Below are 20,109 nucleotides of genomic sequence, written 5' to 3'. Positions count from 1 at the left end.
CTAAGACAATTCTCCTTGTTCACAAGATGCAAATGGTCAGTTTTTCATAGCAGCAGTTTGCCAGCGACTGAAACTGAAGTCGTACCCAAAAGAGTAAGTGTCGGTATGGATCAGAATCAGATGAGATACCCTTCCCCATGCAGTTTCAGTAGAACAACCGACTGGCTAAACAATAGAGAGCCTTATGATAGGATTGGTTTAGGGCTTGTTGGGGTTTGGGGTTTGGGTTTTTTTGTTGGGGTTTTTTGGGTTTTTGCTTTTGGGTATTTTTTTGGTATGGGCTGGTTTTTTTTTTTTACTGCATTAAAATCATCCTTTTATGGTTAAAAAAAGCATAAAAAGGCACCTTAGTTTCTGGCCAAAGAAACTAAGCTATACCTTCCTGAATGACAAACATGACCTGCATCAAAAGCAATTCTTTATTCATTAGATTCAACATACAAAAAAAAAAAAAGAAAAAGAAAAAAAAAGACGCAGAAAACTAATACAGGAACAATGTGGAAATGGAAACTGGCTTTTTAGGAAGTGCTTGTATGTGTGTGCTTCTCATGAAGAATTTTTACATTGTGAAATCGGCTGCAAGCCAAAGTTCCAGATGAAGTGCAACAAGGCTTTTGCAGGTCAGGACACATAACAGGTAGAATGGCAACTGCAGGGGACATACTAAGGAAGTCTCTGAGCTACATGCTCCAACTGCCTCTTGGTACTTACCCCTGAACATGGCATATAAGCAAATGCCATATCAGAACATACTGGAGACAAGGGAAAAGGAAATAGAAAATAGGTATTAATAGAGCTCAATTCATCACAGGCTTGCTGTCCATTGCCAAGACAGGAGAACATCTAACCTGCATCTTCAGATCTTCCAAAGAAGCTTCTCCTGCTATTTCTAGACTGCCAGCATAACAAAGATCCGTGTCGGTGTGGAGGTATTCTGGTGCATCTTGAGGTGGGGGGGAAGAGGGGGGAGGAAGAAACAAACAACAGAAGAGTCAACATGACTTTGTTTATCGTCCTAAGAGATAACAGTCACTTCATGGTGAGACTTCACTTCGAGAAGGGACCCGACCTCAGGTTTTTTTTTTGGAGGACAGTTCAAGAAACACAAGATCCAGCTGATAAAATACATTCTGTTAGTTGCCAAACAGGAGGAGTTCCAACGGATCCTATACTGCAAATGTTAAAACTAAGACCAGTTAGTCAAATTGGTAAAGAGTCTTAATTATTGGTTATGACTCTGAGATGTAGAGCGTGTTGCAAGGGAAGTTAAATCTGCTCTTACTTATGCTACCGAAATCATCAGCGGAGAAAGTAAAACTCAGAAAAGGAGAAAAATGCAGAGAAACCTTCTAAAAGGAGAGGGGTCCTGCTCTGCAACACAACTCAGTAGCAAAGGAAGAATACTCTTTTTCCTCTAGAAAGGAAAATACGTTTGTTTCCCATTTCCCAATTCACAGTTGTCCCCACTTCATTTTCTTCTTCCTTCTCAACCCTCACTTGATTTTCCTACCCGAGCTGGTTTTGGATTTGGATTTGACCTTTCGAAGAACAAAAGCAGGTTTGTTACATACCGTATGTAATCTCTTTTATGCTACCTAAGATTTACTCACCACTCCTTTTACAGCTTCTCAAAAAGCAACATAGCCTGAAGTGAATTAAATGTGATATTAGGAGTCTGGCATTTGAAGCCAATCACCGGTATGCTGATTGAGCAGATGCTTTACAATACTGCCACTGCCTTCAGGTATGGAGAAGCCGTTTTACTTACTGACAGATAAAGAGCCCCTCCTGCAAAATTTAGTGGTGGTCTTACCCTTGACCAAATATAGTAAGGAACATCAGAACAGCACCATCCAGCATTCGTGGCCTTGTAAAAAATTGCATCTGTCTCCTGCGTGGCCCCTTTCACCATAAACTTGCTGAAACTCATACAGTCACTCCTAGGTTTCAGAAGCATTTTCAGGCTTTGGATTCAAATGCTGGTTTTGACTCAAAGCCTCAGTGCAATCCCACCTTTCAAAAACCGATCAAGCTCACCTCCTGCAGGAGACACCTGCAAAGCATCCATCTTGCAGGTCATCCCATTCACTTGGTCTTGTGCATTCTCTCCATGTTTCTTATGGCTTGAAGGCTTCAACCACCAGACGGGTATTTTCAGGAAACCCTGAAAAGCGAACAGAAAATACCAAGGAGCTTTTGTGTTCCAATGCAGACAATGAAAAATGTCACCTTCATCTCAGGGAGAAGGAAGAGACTTGTTCAAATCCGAGCTTTTGTAAAGGCAGTGGCATTCATCTAAGATCACAAATCACCAACTCTCACTTCGTACTTTTACAGGGTGAAAAAAATGCAGCCTCGCGCAGCCTAGCCTCACCATCCTGGCTCTGCTGTCACGGCATCTACCGTTACAGATGCAACCGTGTGACACTGTTGTCTGAAGGTTTGGACACAGACACGACCTCGCCAGAGGAAGCTGGATTCATCTAAGCTCACCAACTGCAATGCTGCTCTGCCGCTTCAGAAGCTCCTGGTTTTCTCTCCTGAGCAGGAGAGGTTGCTTGCTTGCTTTCAGATGCAGCTCTGAATTGGGCTGTCAACACCCACTGCACTGCTGTTGTCAGCTCTTATCCTACCTTTTTTTTTCTGAGAACAAACGTATTAAAAAGAGCTGGTTTTCCCTTATGAAGTTTTATTCACCATGGACTTGCTAAGATCCGTATTGTCTGCCCACTGGTTCTTGCAAAGTCTTTTAGCCTTCTGTTTCAACTTACAATGCCCTTTACTGCAGCGGGTAGAGCAGGGGTACAGACCCAGGTTTTTCCACGCCTCTTGTACTTGCTCATTAAGACAGCATCTGTGCTTATCTCCCTCCTTCCCCTCCACAGCCACAGCTGGGTCACAGCCTGAGGAAAATGTGCCAGAGGGTGAAGACAGCCACTTAGATGGCATGTTGTCTACGCAGGGCAAAAATCTGAGCTTTAAGTAATCCGTACAGGGGGTAAAGATCAGGTGCTTTAAGAACAATATTTGGGAAGAACTCCAAAATCCGCTGGATAAACTGGAAGTCTTGTAACACCACTATATCTCTGCAGAAAAGCTTCAGGATGAGAATCTCGCAAGCACAATCTATGTGAACACACAAGCTCCGAGGGAAGGGGTTGATGGAAATGGAGGCAGGCATACCACAGCTCTCAAACTACATTAGGACTGTAGCTAGTCCTATAACATGCCCACAGGAATAATCAGGATCGGTGGCCTCGCCTAACTCCCCTGCAACCATCCCTAGAAGACGCTTCTTGGCAACTAGCAACAGTTCAAGTTTGTCCTAGGACCCGACTGATGTTCTTGTTGAAGCTATTCCCTTGCCAGCACCGCAGCCCCAAGGACGCCAGGCCCTCTCCACCCCTCTCCCTCGGGGCTCAGTGCAGAAGAGATGGCACCTCTCCACGCTCCAGGGGCAGGGGGCCGGGGAAGAAGGGCCCACGCAACACCTGGCAATCGCCAGTTCTTTTAGGGAGCGCTGGGAGATCTCGCGCAGGGTGGCTGCGCCTCCCTTTCCCGCCTGCGGGATGTCGGGATGCTTTGCCCCCTCTCAACCGCTGTCGGGCACGGGGGGCTGCGCCACTTGCAGGGAGCCGGGTGGGTGGGTGGGGGGGGGTCACCGAGGACCCCCGGCCCTCCTGGAACACTGTTGCCACCATCCCATCCAGGGCACCCCAGGCATGGGGTGAGGAGGGGGCTGGAGCCCAGGGCACGTAAGGGGAGGTGGAGGGCAGTCCCTGGGCCCAAGGGGCAGCAGAATGGCACAGGGGAACGATCCCCAGGAAAGGGGCCCTTAGCCCCCCTGACCCTCCTCCTTCTCCCACCTTAGGGCATCTTTCAGGCCACAGGCCCCCACCTCCCAAAACAGCCATATTTGGCCACGCTCATCGCCATCACAGTGGCCTCCTGATGTCACAAGCCACCTCACTGCGTTCTGTTCCGGGCCCTATAAATACGGGGACCCCGGCACCCGGCCCACAATTCGCTGAGCGTCGAGGTGTCCTCTCATGCCAGCAATGGTTGGCACCAAGAGGTCGCACAGCGGCAAGGCGGGTGGCTGCCCACCCTTGAGTCGGAGAGAAGAGAGGTGGCTGCAGGAGCCGTGGAGGAAGAGGCGGCGCTGTAAGAGGGGAGGCACCATCAGCCGCGTGGTAGCGATGGCCATCGCTCATGCGGCTGATGGTGTGGAGCCAATGGAGGTGGATCCACCCGAAGACCAGGAAGAGCCGATGGAAGTGGATCCACCTCCAGCATGGCTCCCCCGGCACCGCTACACCCTGCCGGGGCTCCCCTCCGTGACACCACGCCGACACCAGCGCAGGAGCGCCCGGCCAGCGCCGTACCGCCGGCCCTGCCTCCGCGCCCGGCGTTAGCTGGCAGGCCCAGCCTCCACTCCCGGCCATCCCGTGGGCTCACCCTTTCCACCTCCCGGCAATCAGCAGGTCTTCTGTTGATTGCCGCGGGCAGCGTGAGCCCTTCTCTCCCATTCCCCTCCCCTACCCCCACCCCTCCTGAAGGGGTGCCATCTCCTCTGCTCTGAGCCCCAAGAAAAGGGGACCAGGCGACATGGCTTCCGCCAGCCTGCTGTGCCGAGGCGACAGGAGTCGCCCCTCACAGGGACGCCGAGGTCCCTGGCGCCTGGAGGTGGGGTCCCTTCACTCTGAGGACCAGGGCGGTTGAAGAGGAAGCCAGACCCTCCGCGGCGGTGCACGAAGAACAGCAACAGATCGAGCAAAGGAGTTAGAGAGACAGCGGTTCCTCTGGAGAAGCAGAAGACCACAGCTCTGCCAGGAAGAAGGACTGGCCTTCAGCATTAAGGTCCCTTTCCAGCTGCTTCACGAGGAGCTCTTTTCAAGACTGTTTATTGCCTAATTCTTAAAAAAAACAAACAATAAAACAAGACAACGAACAGTAAAGGTGCTTTCCTCCTCTCTCGTTTGGTACTCGGGCGACTGCCCCAGCCTCCTCTGTCCCCTCCTGGTCTCCCCAGTCCAGGAAAGAAGACACTGATGGGTGGGGGGTGGGCCCAGCCCAGGGCCCTGGAGATGGCGAGGGGCCGGGGCACGCGGCGCACGAGGGCAGGCTGAGGGAACTGCCTCTGGTCGTGGGGGTGGCGAGACCCTGGAGCAGCTTGCCCAGAGAAGTTCGGGATGCCCCGTCCCTGCAAGTGTTCAAGGGCAGGTCGGACGGGGCTCTGAGCAACCCGGTCTAGTGAGAGATGGGAACTAGGGGATCTTTAAAGGTCCCTTCCAACCCAAACCGTCCTATGATCCTGCTGGAGGTTTGTTAGCAAAGAATCCTTCCGTTTGCATAACCATCGCTGACAAGAGGGTCTCCCAGGAGGGCCCTCCATTTTCAAACGCCATCCTCAGTACAAATCGGAACGGAAGGCAAACACTTCAGTTCCTCTATTTTTAACATTTGGTGAGGAAGCAGTAGCATACGAGTTGTGCCTTCGCAAGAACCTTGCCTGCCAGAAATACCGATTTCCTCCAGGTCTGTCGACCTTAACACACTCCTAGGCAAAGAAGCTGCAACGGGCAAGCCTTTTACTACAGAAGTTGAAAGAAGAATAAATATAGACAGACTAAGAACATTATAAATGTTGACCGAAATCCAAAAAGCTGTAAAACTGCAAAAAGCATTGTTCATTATGGCCGACCAGAATTTTTTTTGACCGAAATATTTTTCAAATGAGCAAGAGAAAAAAAAGAAACGACTACCATATTCAAGGCTCCAGACACCGTCAACTGACTAAAGAGCACCATCTCGCTCGTTTTACCTTTGCTGGAAGCTTTCCTTCAGTTATAACCAAAGTATCTCCTCTGCAAACATTAAGTTCCTTCAGAGTGGCATTCTGTAGGAAGAGAAAGCACAGTACACTTGTAAGTCTACACGTTCTCGTGCTTTGGTTCCTAAAGTAGATGTTGGTGGGTTCTTAAGCCATGCATGCCAAAGATCCCAGGTGTTTTCCTTTCCCACCAAAGAGCACAGAAATAGCCATTTAACATCCACCGCTTGGAGACAGCTTTGCAGCAGCACACAAGGATTGCACCTACAGGAGTCTGCTCTGCAGCAGTCCTTCCAGGGCATCCTGCTGAGCTGTGTCCTTCCTTTGCACCTCCGCAGCTGACCAACTGACCCCTCATGCTTCTGTGCTGATGTATCTTTAATGCCTGGTAAGCCTAGACTTTAGAAAAAACTATGTGCATAGCCCATACGTCCCAGCCCCTGAAAATAAGAGGCAGGGGCACAAGATTCACATTTTAACCACAGGTATCCCACCACTGTCTTCATAAGGCCCTGTGAAAATAAAACAGGGTGTGCACTAAGCTAGCACACACAAAAACACCACGCATTTGCTTTAATGCGGCTCTCTTCAGGGAAAGTCTCTACAGAAAATTGGGGTAAATAAACGACGGCATGATTCAAGTCAAAAACAGGATCCTCTTACTTCCTGACTTAATGCTTCCCCTGCTTCATAGCACCAGTCAACCCTTCTCAAATGCCAGTTGTCACCTACCAAAACACAAAAACATACATATGGAAAACTAATTAGCCAACAAAGCTGTTTCAAAAAAAAACATTACAAAGCTCTTCATAAGTGTTAAGGGGTTCTTTTGCTTGGTTTTTGTTTGTTTGTTTGTCTCTTAAACACAACTCTGACAAACGGAATGAAGTATCACCTTCATGTCCTTCTCCAGACCCTCGAAACACTTTGCTGCTTGGAAATGGTCGCCTTTGATTTGCATAAGCGTCTCTTCCTCACCTACCTAATTAATTTCCCTGGTTTAAGAGGAAAGCGAAGGAATTCCCATGTCAATTTACTATTTGAATCAATGACAGGCTCGTTAATATGAAAACCATAAGGAAAAAAGCCAACTTCCCCTCCCCAGCTGTCTACCAGGGGACTTCACACTGGAGCAAAAAAAGATGGTGTCGTCCAGAAACGACAATGCTTTAGATTTAGCACCTGTATATAAAGCGCACCAGGTAGAGAAGGAACAAATACAATTGAACTTTTTAATTTGACCAAAATAACCGATGAAAATGCACTTTATTCTTTGCAAGGGACAAAATTTGACTTTCATAACTAAAAAAACCCAGAGCCTAGAAGGAATCTCATCAATACATTCGGGGGGGGGGGCGGGGGGGAGAAATACCTTGCAGTCTTTTTAAACAACAAGAACATCAAAATCCACTGACGTCTGACATGTCTTTGAATGAGAGCAGTCAGATCACGAACCTCTACACAAGGCCAAATTCAAGTGTTCAAAAATGGTAGTATAAAAAAAGCAATAAAAACAGAACCATTGTTTCTTGGCAGGAAACCTACACTATAGGGAAATGGAAAAGATTGTTTATTTCAAGACATTAACAACTACTTCAGCTCATCCGTACATGTACACAAGAGCACAGTATTTAAGTTGCATTTGGGCTACTCAATGTATATTCTGACAGTCATGTCTTTCAGGTGAACTTTTATGGTTTTTGGAGCGTGGCTGAATTTGCAGCCATCACTCCCCACTGGAACACATACTCAGGATTCGATGAATGTTTAGAACAAAAGCTGGAAAACAATGCCACCCCAAGTCTCTTCTCCTCCTTCCCCCCCATCAGCATCAACAGAAAGAGATGTTCAGCCAGGAAATTCACGTGTCACGCTAGCGCTCTCTATACCTCTTCCTTCATCCTCACGTAAAACCTTAGGAACAAGAACCGCTACCACTCAGATTCCCAAACAACGGCCAAACCGTGACCTCATTTTGAATAACTTGTTTTTGCAAAGCGACCAAAAATCATTTTTTACAGTTAATCTCATGCAGTGGTTCCCACTACGACAGCAAATCTTATCCAAACAGCCAAACACCTCCACCTGCACATGCACCCAAGCAAATCGTCCAGCGACTGGGGGGTTTGCCATATTTTGATCAAATAGAAAGCTTGAAACTGATTTTCAAGAGCAACTGCACAGCTAGCTTTTATCAGAGCACGACTGCAACTTTGCAATTCCTTCCCCTCCTCTCATTACAACGACACATAGATCCTTGTAGCAAACTTACAAGTTGTAACTTTTAGGGTAGCAAGAGCTGACTTGGAAATCTGGAAATTCCTTTTAAAAACATCATTAAATAACAATACAACACAACTAACCTGATAATCCCGATTTTTCCAGCATTAAATTTAGACACTGAAAAAAGAAACATACGGTGAGACTTGTCTCAGTGCACAGGCTGGGAAATATAAAGTTTTCAGCAAATCTACACTAGAATTTTCTAACACAAAAACTGACTGACTGATTCCTGGTCAGTTCCTAAAAAGAATATAATTGCATAGGCATGGTGTATTTAAGCTATATATTAAACCCTTCAAGTATGAGATTCAGGCAAGAAGTTTACTACGTCAGGTGAGTCAGCATTTACAAACTGTTTAAAAAAAAAAAAATCTGTGCTGTCAGTTTGTTGCTTTAGTTGAACAAGTTCTGTCGCCCAGTTTGAAGATGCACCTTTTACAAATCACACCTGCAAACTCAACGCTTTCCAGCCGCTACTCATCGGCGCTGGCACTCTCTGCCAAAAGTCTGGACTGGCAGTACCGACAACTGCTTCCTTCGCTCCGTGCACAGTTCTTCCTGACTCCTCTCACTCCAATTCTGTGCATTCAGAGTCTGATGAGCTACAAGGAATTGTGGCAGGCTCTGCCATGACTGCGTATCATTCTGAGGACTGCTGTGTAGAAAAGGAGCGGCTAGCCACGCACGAAGCAGTCGGGCTACGTTCATTCTTGGGAAAAAGCAAGGATGTCTCTTTACTGCTTGGTGAAAGATCAAGGCACTCTTCCCCACCGGCCTTTTGGAGCTGAAACGCTTCCTTTGCCTCGGTGTCTCTTGGCAGCCTGAAGTGACGCACGGGTGTAAGGCAAAGTTCTCCAGGAGCAGCAGAGCTGACCCAGGCATGACAAAAGCTTTTAAAAGCAGCTTGACTTACCTCTTTGACAGAGGCAGTCTCTTCCACAACTATCTCCATCTCCGGGCTTGCGTTTTGGTCACTCCCAACCATAAAATATAAGAACAGCTAAAAAAGCAAGGAGAAGCTATCAGAAGATGTATTTAAGTATGGAAATACTGTGAAATAACACCCCCTAATGCACACACATATACCAGCTATTGCAAGTCTGCCATCAGTCAAACAGCACTGCAACTCCTTTGGGCTAAAGCAAACAATCTAAGCAGGACAAACAGAGGAGCACGTGCAATTGAGTTATGGCCATCCGTAGAGCTTCATTAACTGTCTCTACCACTTGTCTGCTGCAAATGAGAGAGAAAACCTGCCAGCACTCTGATCTTTAGAAATATACAACTATTTTTTCCCTTACATATTTACAACTTGTAGATATATCAAGAGCAATATCCCCCTTTTCTTACTTTATGCTCTTTACAAAAGTATACGCACATCAGAGCACAGAAGCTGGACAACCACAGACGAATGAGAAACGATTTACCATTAGTCATATGAGCTACATTAACTGGTCATATATATGCTCTTGGCCTTCTGCAACCCAGATAAATAGTGTGAGCCTTCATGCCGATAGGTATAATTCTCAGTGTCACCGAGCATTTTTTTCCATGCCGTTTACAACCATTACCAGAGTAAAAAGAGGACTACGTGAAACATTGGGAAATGTAAACAGAGCGTAAAAGCAGCACGAGACTCTGTTCACTCACACCGCTACTATACCTGAGTGGAAGCTGGAGCTTTCCCATGACACAGCCCTAGCAGGCTTCCCATTTTCAGTTCCGCTTCCTTGACGGTATAATCCTCAGGCACTTCAGGGAGGACAAAACCAAGCACATCAGAAGCTGCTGCTTCCTGAAAATATCCATTCTATTAGGCTGCTCTTTAGAGTAAGATAAAAATGTTCAGTGACATTCCGAGAACTTCACTTCCACAGTGCTGACATCAGATCTGTAAGCCTCCTATGACAAGAGCAAAGCAACATTTGCTTAAAGGTTCCTCCCCACCACCTCTTGTATATGGGGTGAGAGAAGCATTTCGGTTGGAAGGGATCTTTGTAGGTCGTCTGGTCCAAAGCCCTGCTCAAAGCAGAACCAGCTTTGACGTCAGGTCAGTTCACTCTGGGCTTTTTCCAGTCAAGCTCTGAATACCTCCAGGGATGGACATCTCCCAGCCTCCCAGGGCTCCCTGTCTATTGTTTGACCACTCCCAAGGTGAATTCCCTTTCCCCCCACCATACCAGCGGGAACTTCCCTCGCTGAAACTGGGGTCTGCTGCCTCTGATCCTTTCCATGTGCTCCTTTGAGAAGAATCTGGCTCTGCCCTCTCTATAGGTCCACCTTAAGGAGTTAAAGATGGCAGTTACCCCTCCTCCCCACAAGCCTCTTCCTCTTCAGGCTGGAAAAACCCAGCTGCCCTCCTCTTTCATGTCTGCCAGCTCCCAAACCATCCCGGGTGCTCGCCTCTGGACTGGCTCTAGTTTGTCAGGGCTTCTTTCTCATGCTGGGGAGCCCCCAAAACGGACACAATCCTCCAGATGTTGTCTGACAAGCGCCGAGTGGAGAGGAATTAATCTCTCCTTGGCTTCCTGGCTGCGTTTTACTAATGCAATCCAGTAGCAAAATAGCAAAGACCCAGAAGACGCTTCCCAGCGAGCACAAAGCTGATCCACTCCCTTTCCCACCACTGCCCCAGCAACGGCACCAGCAAAGCTGGGGTTCCTTTTCTGCTGAACACCGCCCATCAGGAGCACAGTTACACAGTGACACGTGGTATTGCATGCTCATCTAAATCCAAGAGCAGGCTATGGCATGAACATGTTCCTCCACTCTTCGGGAAGCAGAAATCCACACGTTATTCAGTGTGCTTCAGACATCACAGACACAAGCCGCCTTCTCATAGTGAACAGGAACCTCACAGTGCTTCCTCCATCACCACAGCACTCAGGTTTGCTGCTCAAGCTGTTCTGAAATCCAGCCTTGTGCATCAATACTCTAACAAATACATTCAGTCCATTTTGTTTCAGGAAATATAAAAGTTAGAAAGACATGGAACAATGACTCTGCTTCCTGGAACATCCAGAAAGTTACTCTGTAAATGGATTAAACATGATTCAAAAGAGATCATTTAGAGACTTTTCAATTTATAAAATCAGTATGGGAAACAGAACTTCCTGCTAATTGCCACAGTCTTGAAGGACACGGCCAGTGGTCAATACGCAACGGCAGCTATGCTAACCAGTTCTACTCATTAGGGATACAAGTAACAAAACCAAGCTGAACGTTTAAGTTTAACCTCTAGCTTTGTACTGGTACTGTCAATAAACAGTAAAACTGGGAAAAACCCCCACACAACTGCTTCAGTTAAGTCTGGAAATCAGTGGAGTTATGCGTGTGTACTTCTCCCAGGAAAGGACAAAGGGAAGCTTAAAGTCTCCCAATCGAACTTCTTACCGAATGATGATTAAATAAGGACATTTACCTGGAGACAGAAGTTTCCCATTTCCGCTAACAGGTCTAAGACAGCTGTCATTTGCTGTAACAAAAAGGGCAGGAAAGAGAGAGAGATCTATCAAGTAATTCAAATAAGAAGAAATTTGGCTCCGAAGCTTAGACAGATAACATGGTTAAGATTAACGACAACAGGCTTCTCTTAGAGGCCTCCCTCTGGAGGTATTGCATCAAAAATACAGTTGGAGAGAGATTCCTCGAGACTTCATGAACAGTCTTAGTTGTTATCCTTTCAGTGAAAGATTACTTTCTCTTTGAAGCCAGCTGTTAGCCACAAGCAGTAAAATACCACAAAACTGATCAAGTGCTTCCAAAGGTAAAGGCATCAACAAAAACTTTACAGAAAGAAAACTGGAGTGTCTTAAAGAAAGGAATAAGGTTAAAAAAAAACACCAACAAAATCATCTTCAATTCTGAGTGTAATACTTTAGTAAGACGACATGATTATTCCTACTCAAATTGCTTCTGAAAAATAAGAGCTTCATAAAATGTATTTTATTCAAGACTTACACCCTTTTTTTTTTTTTAAGCTAGGAAAAATAATCATTTTATTCAGAATCCGATGAATTTTAAGTCCTCTGCACCCTCTTTCTTTCCAAAAAAAACCAAAACCCCTAAGAGCAATGGATTTGCTGTTTTGAACAGACTGATGCAAAAAGCAGGAAGCCAGCCAGTAAATTCTAACATTATCAGATCTAAAAGTAAAGCCACTGAATACTTACCTAGTTCCTCCTCCAGCTGAAGCTCCCGTATTGCTTTCGTTTTGATATCTGACATCACCTAAAAGAAAGCAATATTAACACCTCCGATACAGAATGCCAGGAACACTCCTGCTCTTCAAATGCCAGTCCACAAGAGGCAGCCTTCACTTGAAAGGCATCCTAGTTACGTTCTTATTCCTGTTAACACTATACACAGCTGAGAAAAACAGGTCTTGAACATTATCATACCAAATATATATAATAAATAAGTGCACTGATACCATAACACACTGGTGGAAGTTTTCCTTAAAAACAGTATTCCAATGAAAATGAAGCGGTATTTAATTTTTGGATTTATCAGGAGACTAGTGTTTCACAAACAGTAATTCTGTGAGCAAAACTAAGTAATACTTCATATTTTCTGTAGCAGGAAATAATTTAAAAGGCAGAAAAGGTACCCGAGAAGCCCACCCCTTGGGGAAAACCAGCATTTTTTTCCCATCCTGTGCTGAAAGCAAGAAACAATACTTTCCTCCTCTTTTAGCTTTTGTTTACTGACATAGCCTCAAACACACATTTACAGGATGGTCTAAAAAGAAAATGGTTTCGCACTAAAACACACTAATGTAGACTGCACTGGTTTAAGTTCCCAGCATTACAGCCTTCTTACACAGCAGTCAAAGTCTTCCAGCACCTCTGAGCTGCACACTGTTTTCATCACAGAAAAACTTCAGCCCCAAGGCTGAGTCCACTCCCCATTAATTGGCCCACGTGCACCGGCCAAGCTTTTCAGGGCAACAGCCTGTGTTCCATCCCTGAGCAATCACACTGCTTACTGTTTCAATAGTGGCAGTCATTTTAACGTGTTGCTCTTCGTCATCCGTTCTGCAGAAGTTTTGAACTTGGAGCCAGCTGATGTCATACGTAAAAGCAGTCAAATTGCCACTTGACACATTCACGAAGCTGGAAGAGCGAGCAGTGCAAAGACGGTCAAAGACAGGAAAACTACACGCTGTCTGGGCTAGATCGCTAAATACCAGAGCTCTCAAATAAACCGATGATGCCGAGGTCATTAACAGGGACGGCATGTCACAGAGTTAGAGGCCTCAGGCAGCATCCAGGCACCTCTGGGCTGGTTACTGAATAAACCAGTCAAAACTATGTTTTGGTAACTGGCTTTCAATGGGACTTGAGCTTCTGAAGGCACTTCAGAGTCTAAGTCACTTTCTGAGGCTGGATTTAAGGCTCCTGGAAAAAAAAAAAATATTGCAAAAGTATATCTAGTCATAACTAAAATCAGAGATTTTTCTCTGTCTCTCTGCTACTGCATAGAAGCACAGAAACAGTTCTTGGTGAAGAACCCTCTCACTGCTTGATTTCATCTCCATTTTTCAGTACCGTTTCAATTAGGAAGTCAGAATTTATGTAACAAGCACATACCAGCACCTTCGGAAAATGGGAACCTAACCTCAGGGCTATACGCTGGGAAGTGAAAAGAGACCAGGCATTTGCCCCTGGCAGCTTTGGGTTCAACTGGGAGATTCAGCAGACCTGCATACTCTTCTGACACTGCTCTGTTCTCTCATCCTACCAAGTCCCTCGGGGAACCACACGACTCAAACCTCAGAAATTCAGGTTATGCCAAAGATGTGCCAGCACACTGGGCACAAGTGGTTCTCACTAGGTTTTTCCCTGTACAAGTGGAAGTCAAAGGATGTGACTGCATCTGCACTTCAAGAGCAAAGAAGTATCTCATAGTTGATAAGTACCTGATCCCCCAAATTTAACATTACATTATCTTGAATTCAAAAGCTCAAAGCGACAATTAGTTAAAAGAATATATAGAGAGAGCTAGAATAATTTAACGGAACAGATTTTGCCAAAATTGCTTTTTTGTTTAATTATACTTGTAATCAAAACGGTTACCTCTGGTCATGGCTGTCTAAGATTAGTACTGAGCACCCATCCGTCAGACCAACACTTTTGACTGTTTCCTTCATATCTTCTTCACGAAAAACTTCCCAGTTCTTGCCTTCTTTATCCGGTCCTGAGCCGTTCTTTAGCATGATTCCTCCTGATGGTGCTAAGGCTCTGCGCAGATCACCCAGTTTTGTGCTGCGTGAAAAGACGTGCTGCGATTCTGTGAAATGCTGACCCTTCCCTCCTTCGTTATACTCCGCTAAACGAAGAATGTTTACGACCACAGGTTCATGATCAGGGCCTGTCATCACCTTTGTACCACCAACCTGAAGTCAGGAACGCAGTGGTCATCAGTAAAATACAGAAAAGACTGGACAGCAATAAATGACAGCAATAAAATTACTGAGACAAAAAGATGGACCCTCTCTCCTCCTTAGAAAGAAACCACCTTTGACCACATGCCTACTGAACAAACAACTAGAGTAACTCAAAGGTGGTGGGAAGAGAAAACCTAATGCTAAGGTCTGTTCCAAGCCTGCATGTATAGTAAATGTATCTGTAACTGTAGCTGGGAAACCAGTGGACACTTGGTCTCCATCAGATTAAGAACAGAGGAATTTAGCCCCTCAGCATATTAAAGAACTACCCAAAAGTGTGACTGAGGCAGATCAAGAGAGGCAGATTTTAAAATCTGGCCTTTCTGATATTCAGCCTAGGCAAAGAATATAGTTCCTTGCCAAAGACAATGTAAGCACGCAGGAAGCTGGAGTAGTGAAGACCATACCAAAGATACAACAACGACAAGAACAACTCTGTTACTAGATGTTTTCTTTTGGATTTTTTTTTTGGGGGGGGGGGGGGGGGGGGGGAATAAATCAGAAAGAAAATGTATACTTTTACAACAAAAAAATCTTTTAAAAGTAAAGTTTTATTCCATTACAGAGATGGAATAAAATGCTGTGTTACCGAACCACTGAGGCAAGCATTTCCAAGTTAAGCAGAAGCCTTAGTATTAAAAGGAAGATGCAACACTAGAAAAGGAGCACAGTATTTCAGGGAGACCCTACACAAAAGTAGTCACTCACAGTTCTAATTTTATATGTGGAATGATTCACTACAGGGCATAAGTTTTTGTTATCACATTACTATCAACTGATCTCCTTCCAAGAGGCACCAGGTGCTTTCAGAATATACGCCAATGTAACCAGCACTGGATATCTACAGGCACCTATCAATCTGACCACATCGCATTCTGCAGAGTGTAATTCTGTTTATAATTTTATCAAGCAGCACATTGTACATCACTCAAGGTATAGTGACAAGCTGCAAAAACACAGTGTCCTAGATGAGGCTGAAGCGGTGTCCCCAAAGCCAACGTTGATATGTCAGCAGCACATCTGCAGAACAGATTGGTATTTCCAAAAACGTGTCTGGAGACTGCGTGTTCTCTCTTCAGAACTGACAAGGAGAGAGAGGGTATTTGGGTCTTTTACCTCTTTCCCATTCCACACGAAGATGTCTGCTCCATCAGCCAGCCCAACGCCATCCAGTGTCAGCTCATCTCCTAAAAAGGAGCAAATCATTAAGTTCTTGCCCCCCACAAAAGCAGGGTCAGCTGGTAAACTGAAATACGCTGGCACGTTCTACTCCGGCTCAAGCGTATCATTACAAAAGCTGCTGTGCGATCAGCATTTAGAGGGAGTAAGTTAGGGGTCCCTCATGTAGCAAGAGCAACGCAAGCGGGCACACACCCCTACAGCACTCTCACTGAGGAAAGAGGGCCGCAGCACGAAGGTTTCCATTCAATTTCCCTCGCAAACTGAGGCCCAAGTGAGCACTTGGCAAAGCTGCTTGATCAGGATTATCGACACGAGATTTAACAGTGAATGAATAGATCTAAAATAAAAAGGCTGGATTTCATAAACGAGCCACATTCCCAGCCCATTCTTTGAAATACTAATGCCCATGCTGCAGTTTCTTTTACCTTCCTACCATAAGCCAGATTCAGATTTTTTAAAAGTCATTGCCATGTAAAGAACTGTACTAGCATCAGCACAAATATTTACAGCAGCTATGAGTGCCTCTGCATTTTGATGTCAACATCGTGGAACGTTGGGTTATGTTCTGGTAGAACCCTAATTTTCTGAAACAGACCACAAAGACTATAAAATTTAAAAACGGCTGAATAGGCTTTTGAAGACGAACACCTAGAATTGCGTAACAATGCAAAGCTGGAGACAGAACTCATGGTTTTAAAATACTAATGTACTCTGAATAAATTAACGTACTCTTTAGGTCAGCAGTTTCCTTTACAAAATTCCTGCTTCAGCTTAGGTCTAACCTACATTTTTCTTTGCTGTCACCCTGGCTCCTCTCTTCTGTCCTCTCCTCTACCTACTAGGTAACTACTGTGAAAGCAAACATTCATAAGCAAATGAAGGTCATCATACAGACTGATGTATTTTTGTCAGCACATGTGTTTAACTTGCATAAGATCTGCAGTCTGACTGCACTTCACCACAAAGACTACATCTAAAGGTCTCAAACCCCTTCATTTCACTGATAACAGTGTCCTAAATAACTTAACAGCAGTGGACTTGCACGGAAGTTTGAGTTTGAAGAGTGTTCAGTGATACACGTCTCCAAGATGTTTTACATATGAAATCCTCGATGTCTGCAGTAAATACAACACATAAATAACGTGGAAGCCTTGTATGTAGTAGCCTTACCATCAAGTATCTGGTAAAGATGCAGTCCTGCTGGTAAAGGCTTGGCAATACTGAGAATCATGTCTCCTTCCCAACATTCCAACATCTAATTGGGAAGAAGAAAAAGAAAAAAAAAATTTTACATATATAAGACACCAGCAAGCAATAACTCCCATCACTCAAAATTACACCTTTGCTGAAAGCTGTTACAGCCTGGCTACCAAGCTCACTTTGACACTTAACAAGTCACAGCTATTTACTTCAACAGGCCCAGTAACACAGAAAACAGTCAAGCATTTAGGACTTGGCCTTTCAGACTAGTCACCAGATAGACGAAAATAAAGCTTCAACTGGACACTAACCAAAGGCTGTGAGGTACAGGGAAAGCAAACAGTGTTTCCTGACATTAAGTTAGCTTTGATTCAGGTCTCTCTGAAAAAGCATTTTATAAACTGTCATATTCCTTTAACGTAGTAGAGAACAAATGCAAAGATACCACATTCATAGTGAAGCTAAATATTTCTTTTCACTGATTTTCTTTTTTCTAAAACTACTCTGATTACTTCGTTTTAAGGCCAGCTAGCTCCTTGAACATACAAAGACAAATCTGTCACAAACTGAAATGTGAAGAATAAACCTGGACTTCTGCAAAGTGTCAATCCATGCCCATGTACATGCTGCCTAAATATAATTAGCTTATGAGAGCTTTAAAGTCTCCATAGTTGAAGTTTCATCAATTTCATGGCTTCTTCAATACTTCGAGAACAGACCTCCAACCCATGTTTCCTTCTGTGTAAACCCATATAGCTTTTAGCCCCCTAAAACCACATTTACTGTTGAAAGTTTCTCATGGAGATAAAAATTACGGCATAAATACATTTGTAAGTGTTGTTGCGGCTCAAGTAAAAATGAAGCGTTTGAGTTCATTTAACACAGCAAATACCTGGAACACTGATTGTCGAAGCTCTCCGAGCGTTTTTCTTCTATCAATAGTCAAATCCACAACACTCTCTTTCCAAGTACGTGAAGGATGCAAAGCCCCATGGTGAAATTTATAACAGGAGCTCAAATGGAGATGTAAATCAATGCCGTTGTTTGCCGAGTCACATTCCGCTCTTTGAAAGAATAACACAATAATAAACCGGTGAATTTAACACCAACAACCGGCTCGCTTATCTCAGAGACGCTTCTGTGCAGTTGTCCTGGAACTGATACCCTCATGGTTAAATTCACTGTCACATTTCCCCCTCCATCAAGGGGTAGGCAGAGAGGTGCTCAAAGACGACAGCGATTTACACGTTGTACGTAAACCTCCTCCACAGAAGCACCGCAACAGTACGTTCTGTGTGTTTCTACACCTTGCTTCTACCTTTCTAAACAGAAGGGCAAACTTCACCTTTAGGGACGCGGAGACTGGAGGTTTTTTCAGGCTACGTTCCAGATCAGTACTCTGCTGAAATGCAGAGACAGAAAAACTGCATGGAAACTGAGTCAGGACAGACACAGCCGTGCCTTCCTCCTTTATACCTGTATCCACTTCTACCAGCTAAATGTAGCAGCAAATACGCTGTGTAAAAACAATCAAGGAGTGAAATTTGCACAGCACAGATATATCACACAGGACCTGGGTCTCCTGCGTGCGTCTGTATTTGGATAGCTTAACTGTGATTCAGGCGTATCATCAGTTCTGTGTGTTCCTCAACAGAAGGAAAAGTTGCAACCAACCTGAATACCACTAGCTCTTTCCTCTACGTTTCTAGCAAAGGATACCATTGATCTGTTGTTTCACAGTAAAGCAAGTCACTCCCCCTTCTCCCAAGGGAGAACTCCCTCGACAAACATCATTAAGATAATGTAGTCCATTCGCCTTCCAGAATGGCCCTGATTTTCACAAAAAACTGGTACCATTTTAAACTGTCAGTTTCCCTTCAAATTCTGTAGAGCGCCTAGTTACACCACTAACAGGGAGGCAGGGAACTAGCAGAAGGCAGAATCTGGACATACACGTTGTATTCCTCGATTAACCTCTACGACATTGAATCATTTTAGTATCTGGCTCTACTCAATGAGGTTCTTCCATTTTAAATCGCTTTGGAGATCTGCAGATTAAGAATGCTGTTTAAGAGATTGGTACAGTTACATTAATATACCTCTTTTTTTGCAGCTCAGTATTAGCAGCATTCATTTCATTCAGAAGGTGTTCAGGAATTTGGTACCTTGGATTTCCTCGCGCTGCAACAAATAATATAGGCTAGTTTGGCCTCAGCTGCAACAAATAATATAGGCTAGTTTGGCCTCAGCTGCTTAAGATGTGTTTTGGCAAACAAGAAAAGGGATCAAGATGAGACATTACAGTACGGTAATCATTGAAAATTCAGAGCAATAATGTTGCATCCCTTCGTATTAGAGAAAATTAAACTGCAAGATCATACAAAGAACAAACAAGTGCTTTTACTTCTTCCCATCCATCTTCCCCTAAGGGAAACGGATACATGAATGCCGTTAGCAACAACTTGTATTTGTTTCAGTAGGCGATGTTCTGCTAGTGTTTGTGAAGCGTACTAGAAAAAAGTTAGTGTCAGCTACAGCCAAGTAACTGGTCACTACCTCCTTGGAGGTAACCTCCGTGTATCTTAGGTAACCCTTCTTACAAATGAGCACTAGAAAGAAGACTGTATCTTCAGCTCTTGGAAAGGACAGGAAGACCCAACAGCCTTTGCCCTCCAGAAAGCAAACTGCCAACGAAGGAAGCCCCCAGAATATCAAGATGAGCTTTGTGTACCTTCATGCGGTCTTTTTAACTGAGATTTTCGATAAAACAGCATGTAGGCACTCTCTTTACCCTGAAATTGTTTCTCAATATCCTTCTCCTTGATCGGCTGGACTTTGGAATCATTCAGATCAAACCAATGGCAACCAGCAGAACTGTCCCTTAGCCTTGCAGGTTCTTTTTCTGAATTCCACTGGACCTCGTTCTTCTGAGGAGGGCTTTGGAGATCTCGTCCTCGAGAATCGGACTTAAACGGGAGCTTGTGTTTTGCCTTCAGACCAACCTTATTTTCATCAGGACTGAACTGAAATATCTGAGGATGATTCTGCAAATACTAAAAGGAAAGCAAGGACAAGATGAAGAAGATGGCCAGTTTTAAATGGAGCAGCCTGCATTAGCTGCTTCACCTGATTCATTCTCAAATAGATGCACAAACCCCAGCCC

At 44.7% G+C, this 20,109-nt stretch overlaps 1 protein-coding gene across 2 annotated transcripts in view; it reads right to left on the bottom strand.

Annotated features, from left to right (window-relative positions):
* Positions 1-20,109, bottom strand: part of LOC127018234 (ubiquitin carboxyl-terminal hydrolase 40-like) — a 29,862-nt gene that overhangs the window by 3,428 nt on the left and 6,325 nt on the right. The window contains exons 4-19 of one of the 2 annotated variants that reach the window (XM_050899726.1): positions 19,678-19,999; positions 19,046-19,127; positions 17,839-18,010; positions 16,917-17,001; positions 15,681-15,751; positions 14,194-14,513; positions 13,104-13,230; positions 12,289-12,346; positions 11,538-11,591; positions 9,780-9,868; positions 9,030-9,116; positions 8,197-8,233; positions 6,497-6,561; positions 5,825-5,899; positions 2,038-2,164; positions 849-943 (exon numbers count right to left, since the gene is read on the bottom strand). In XM_050899726.1, the coding sequence (XP_050755683.1) occupies positions 849-943; positions 2,038-2,164; positions 5,825-5,899; positions 6,497-6,561; positions 8,197-8,233; positions 9,030-9,116; positions 9,780-9,868; positions 11,538-11,591; positions 12,289-12,346; positions 13,104-13,230; positions 14,194-14,513; positions 15,681-15,751; positions 16,917-17,001; positions 17,839-18,010; positions 19,046-19,127; positions 19,678-19,999 (1,866 nt within the window). Of the gene's footprint in view, positions 1-848; positions 944-2,037; positions 2,165-5,824; positions 5,900-6,496; positions 6,562-8,196; positions 8,234-9,029; positions 9,117-9,779; positions 9,869-11,537; positions 11,592-12,288; positions 12,347-13,103; positions 13,231-14,193; positions 14,514-15,680; positions 15,752-16,916; positions 17,002-17,838; positions 18,011-19,045; positions 19,128-19,677; positions 20,000-20,109 lie in introns of those variants that run through there. The other variant, XM_050899727.1, reaches the window with a different exon arrangement.

The sequence above is a fragment of the Gymnogyps californianus genome, chromosome 7 (assembly GCF_018139145.2).
Source record: "Gymnogyps californianus isolate 813 chromosome 7, ASM1813914v2, whole genome shotgun sequence".
Lineage (NCBI taxonomy): Eukaryota > Metazoa > Chordata > Aves > Accipitriformes > Cathartidae > Gymnogyps > Gymnogyps californianus.
Note: the sequence above shows the minus strand (reverse complement) of the source record. Positions and strands in the feature narration are given on the sequence as shown.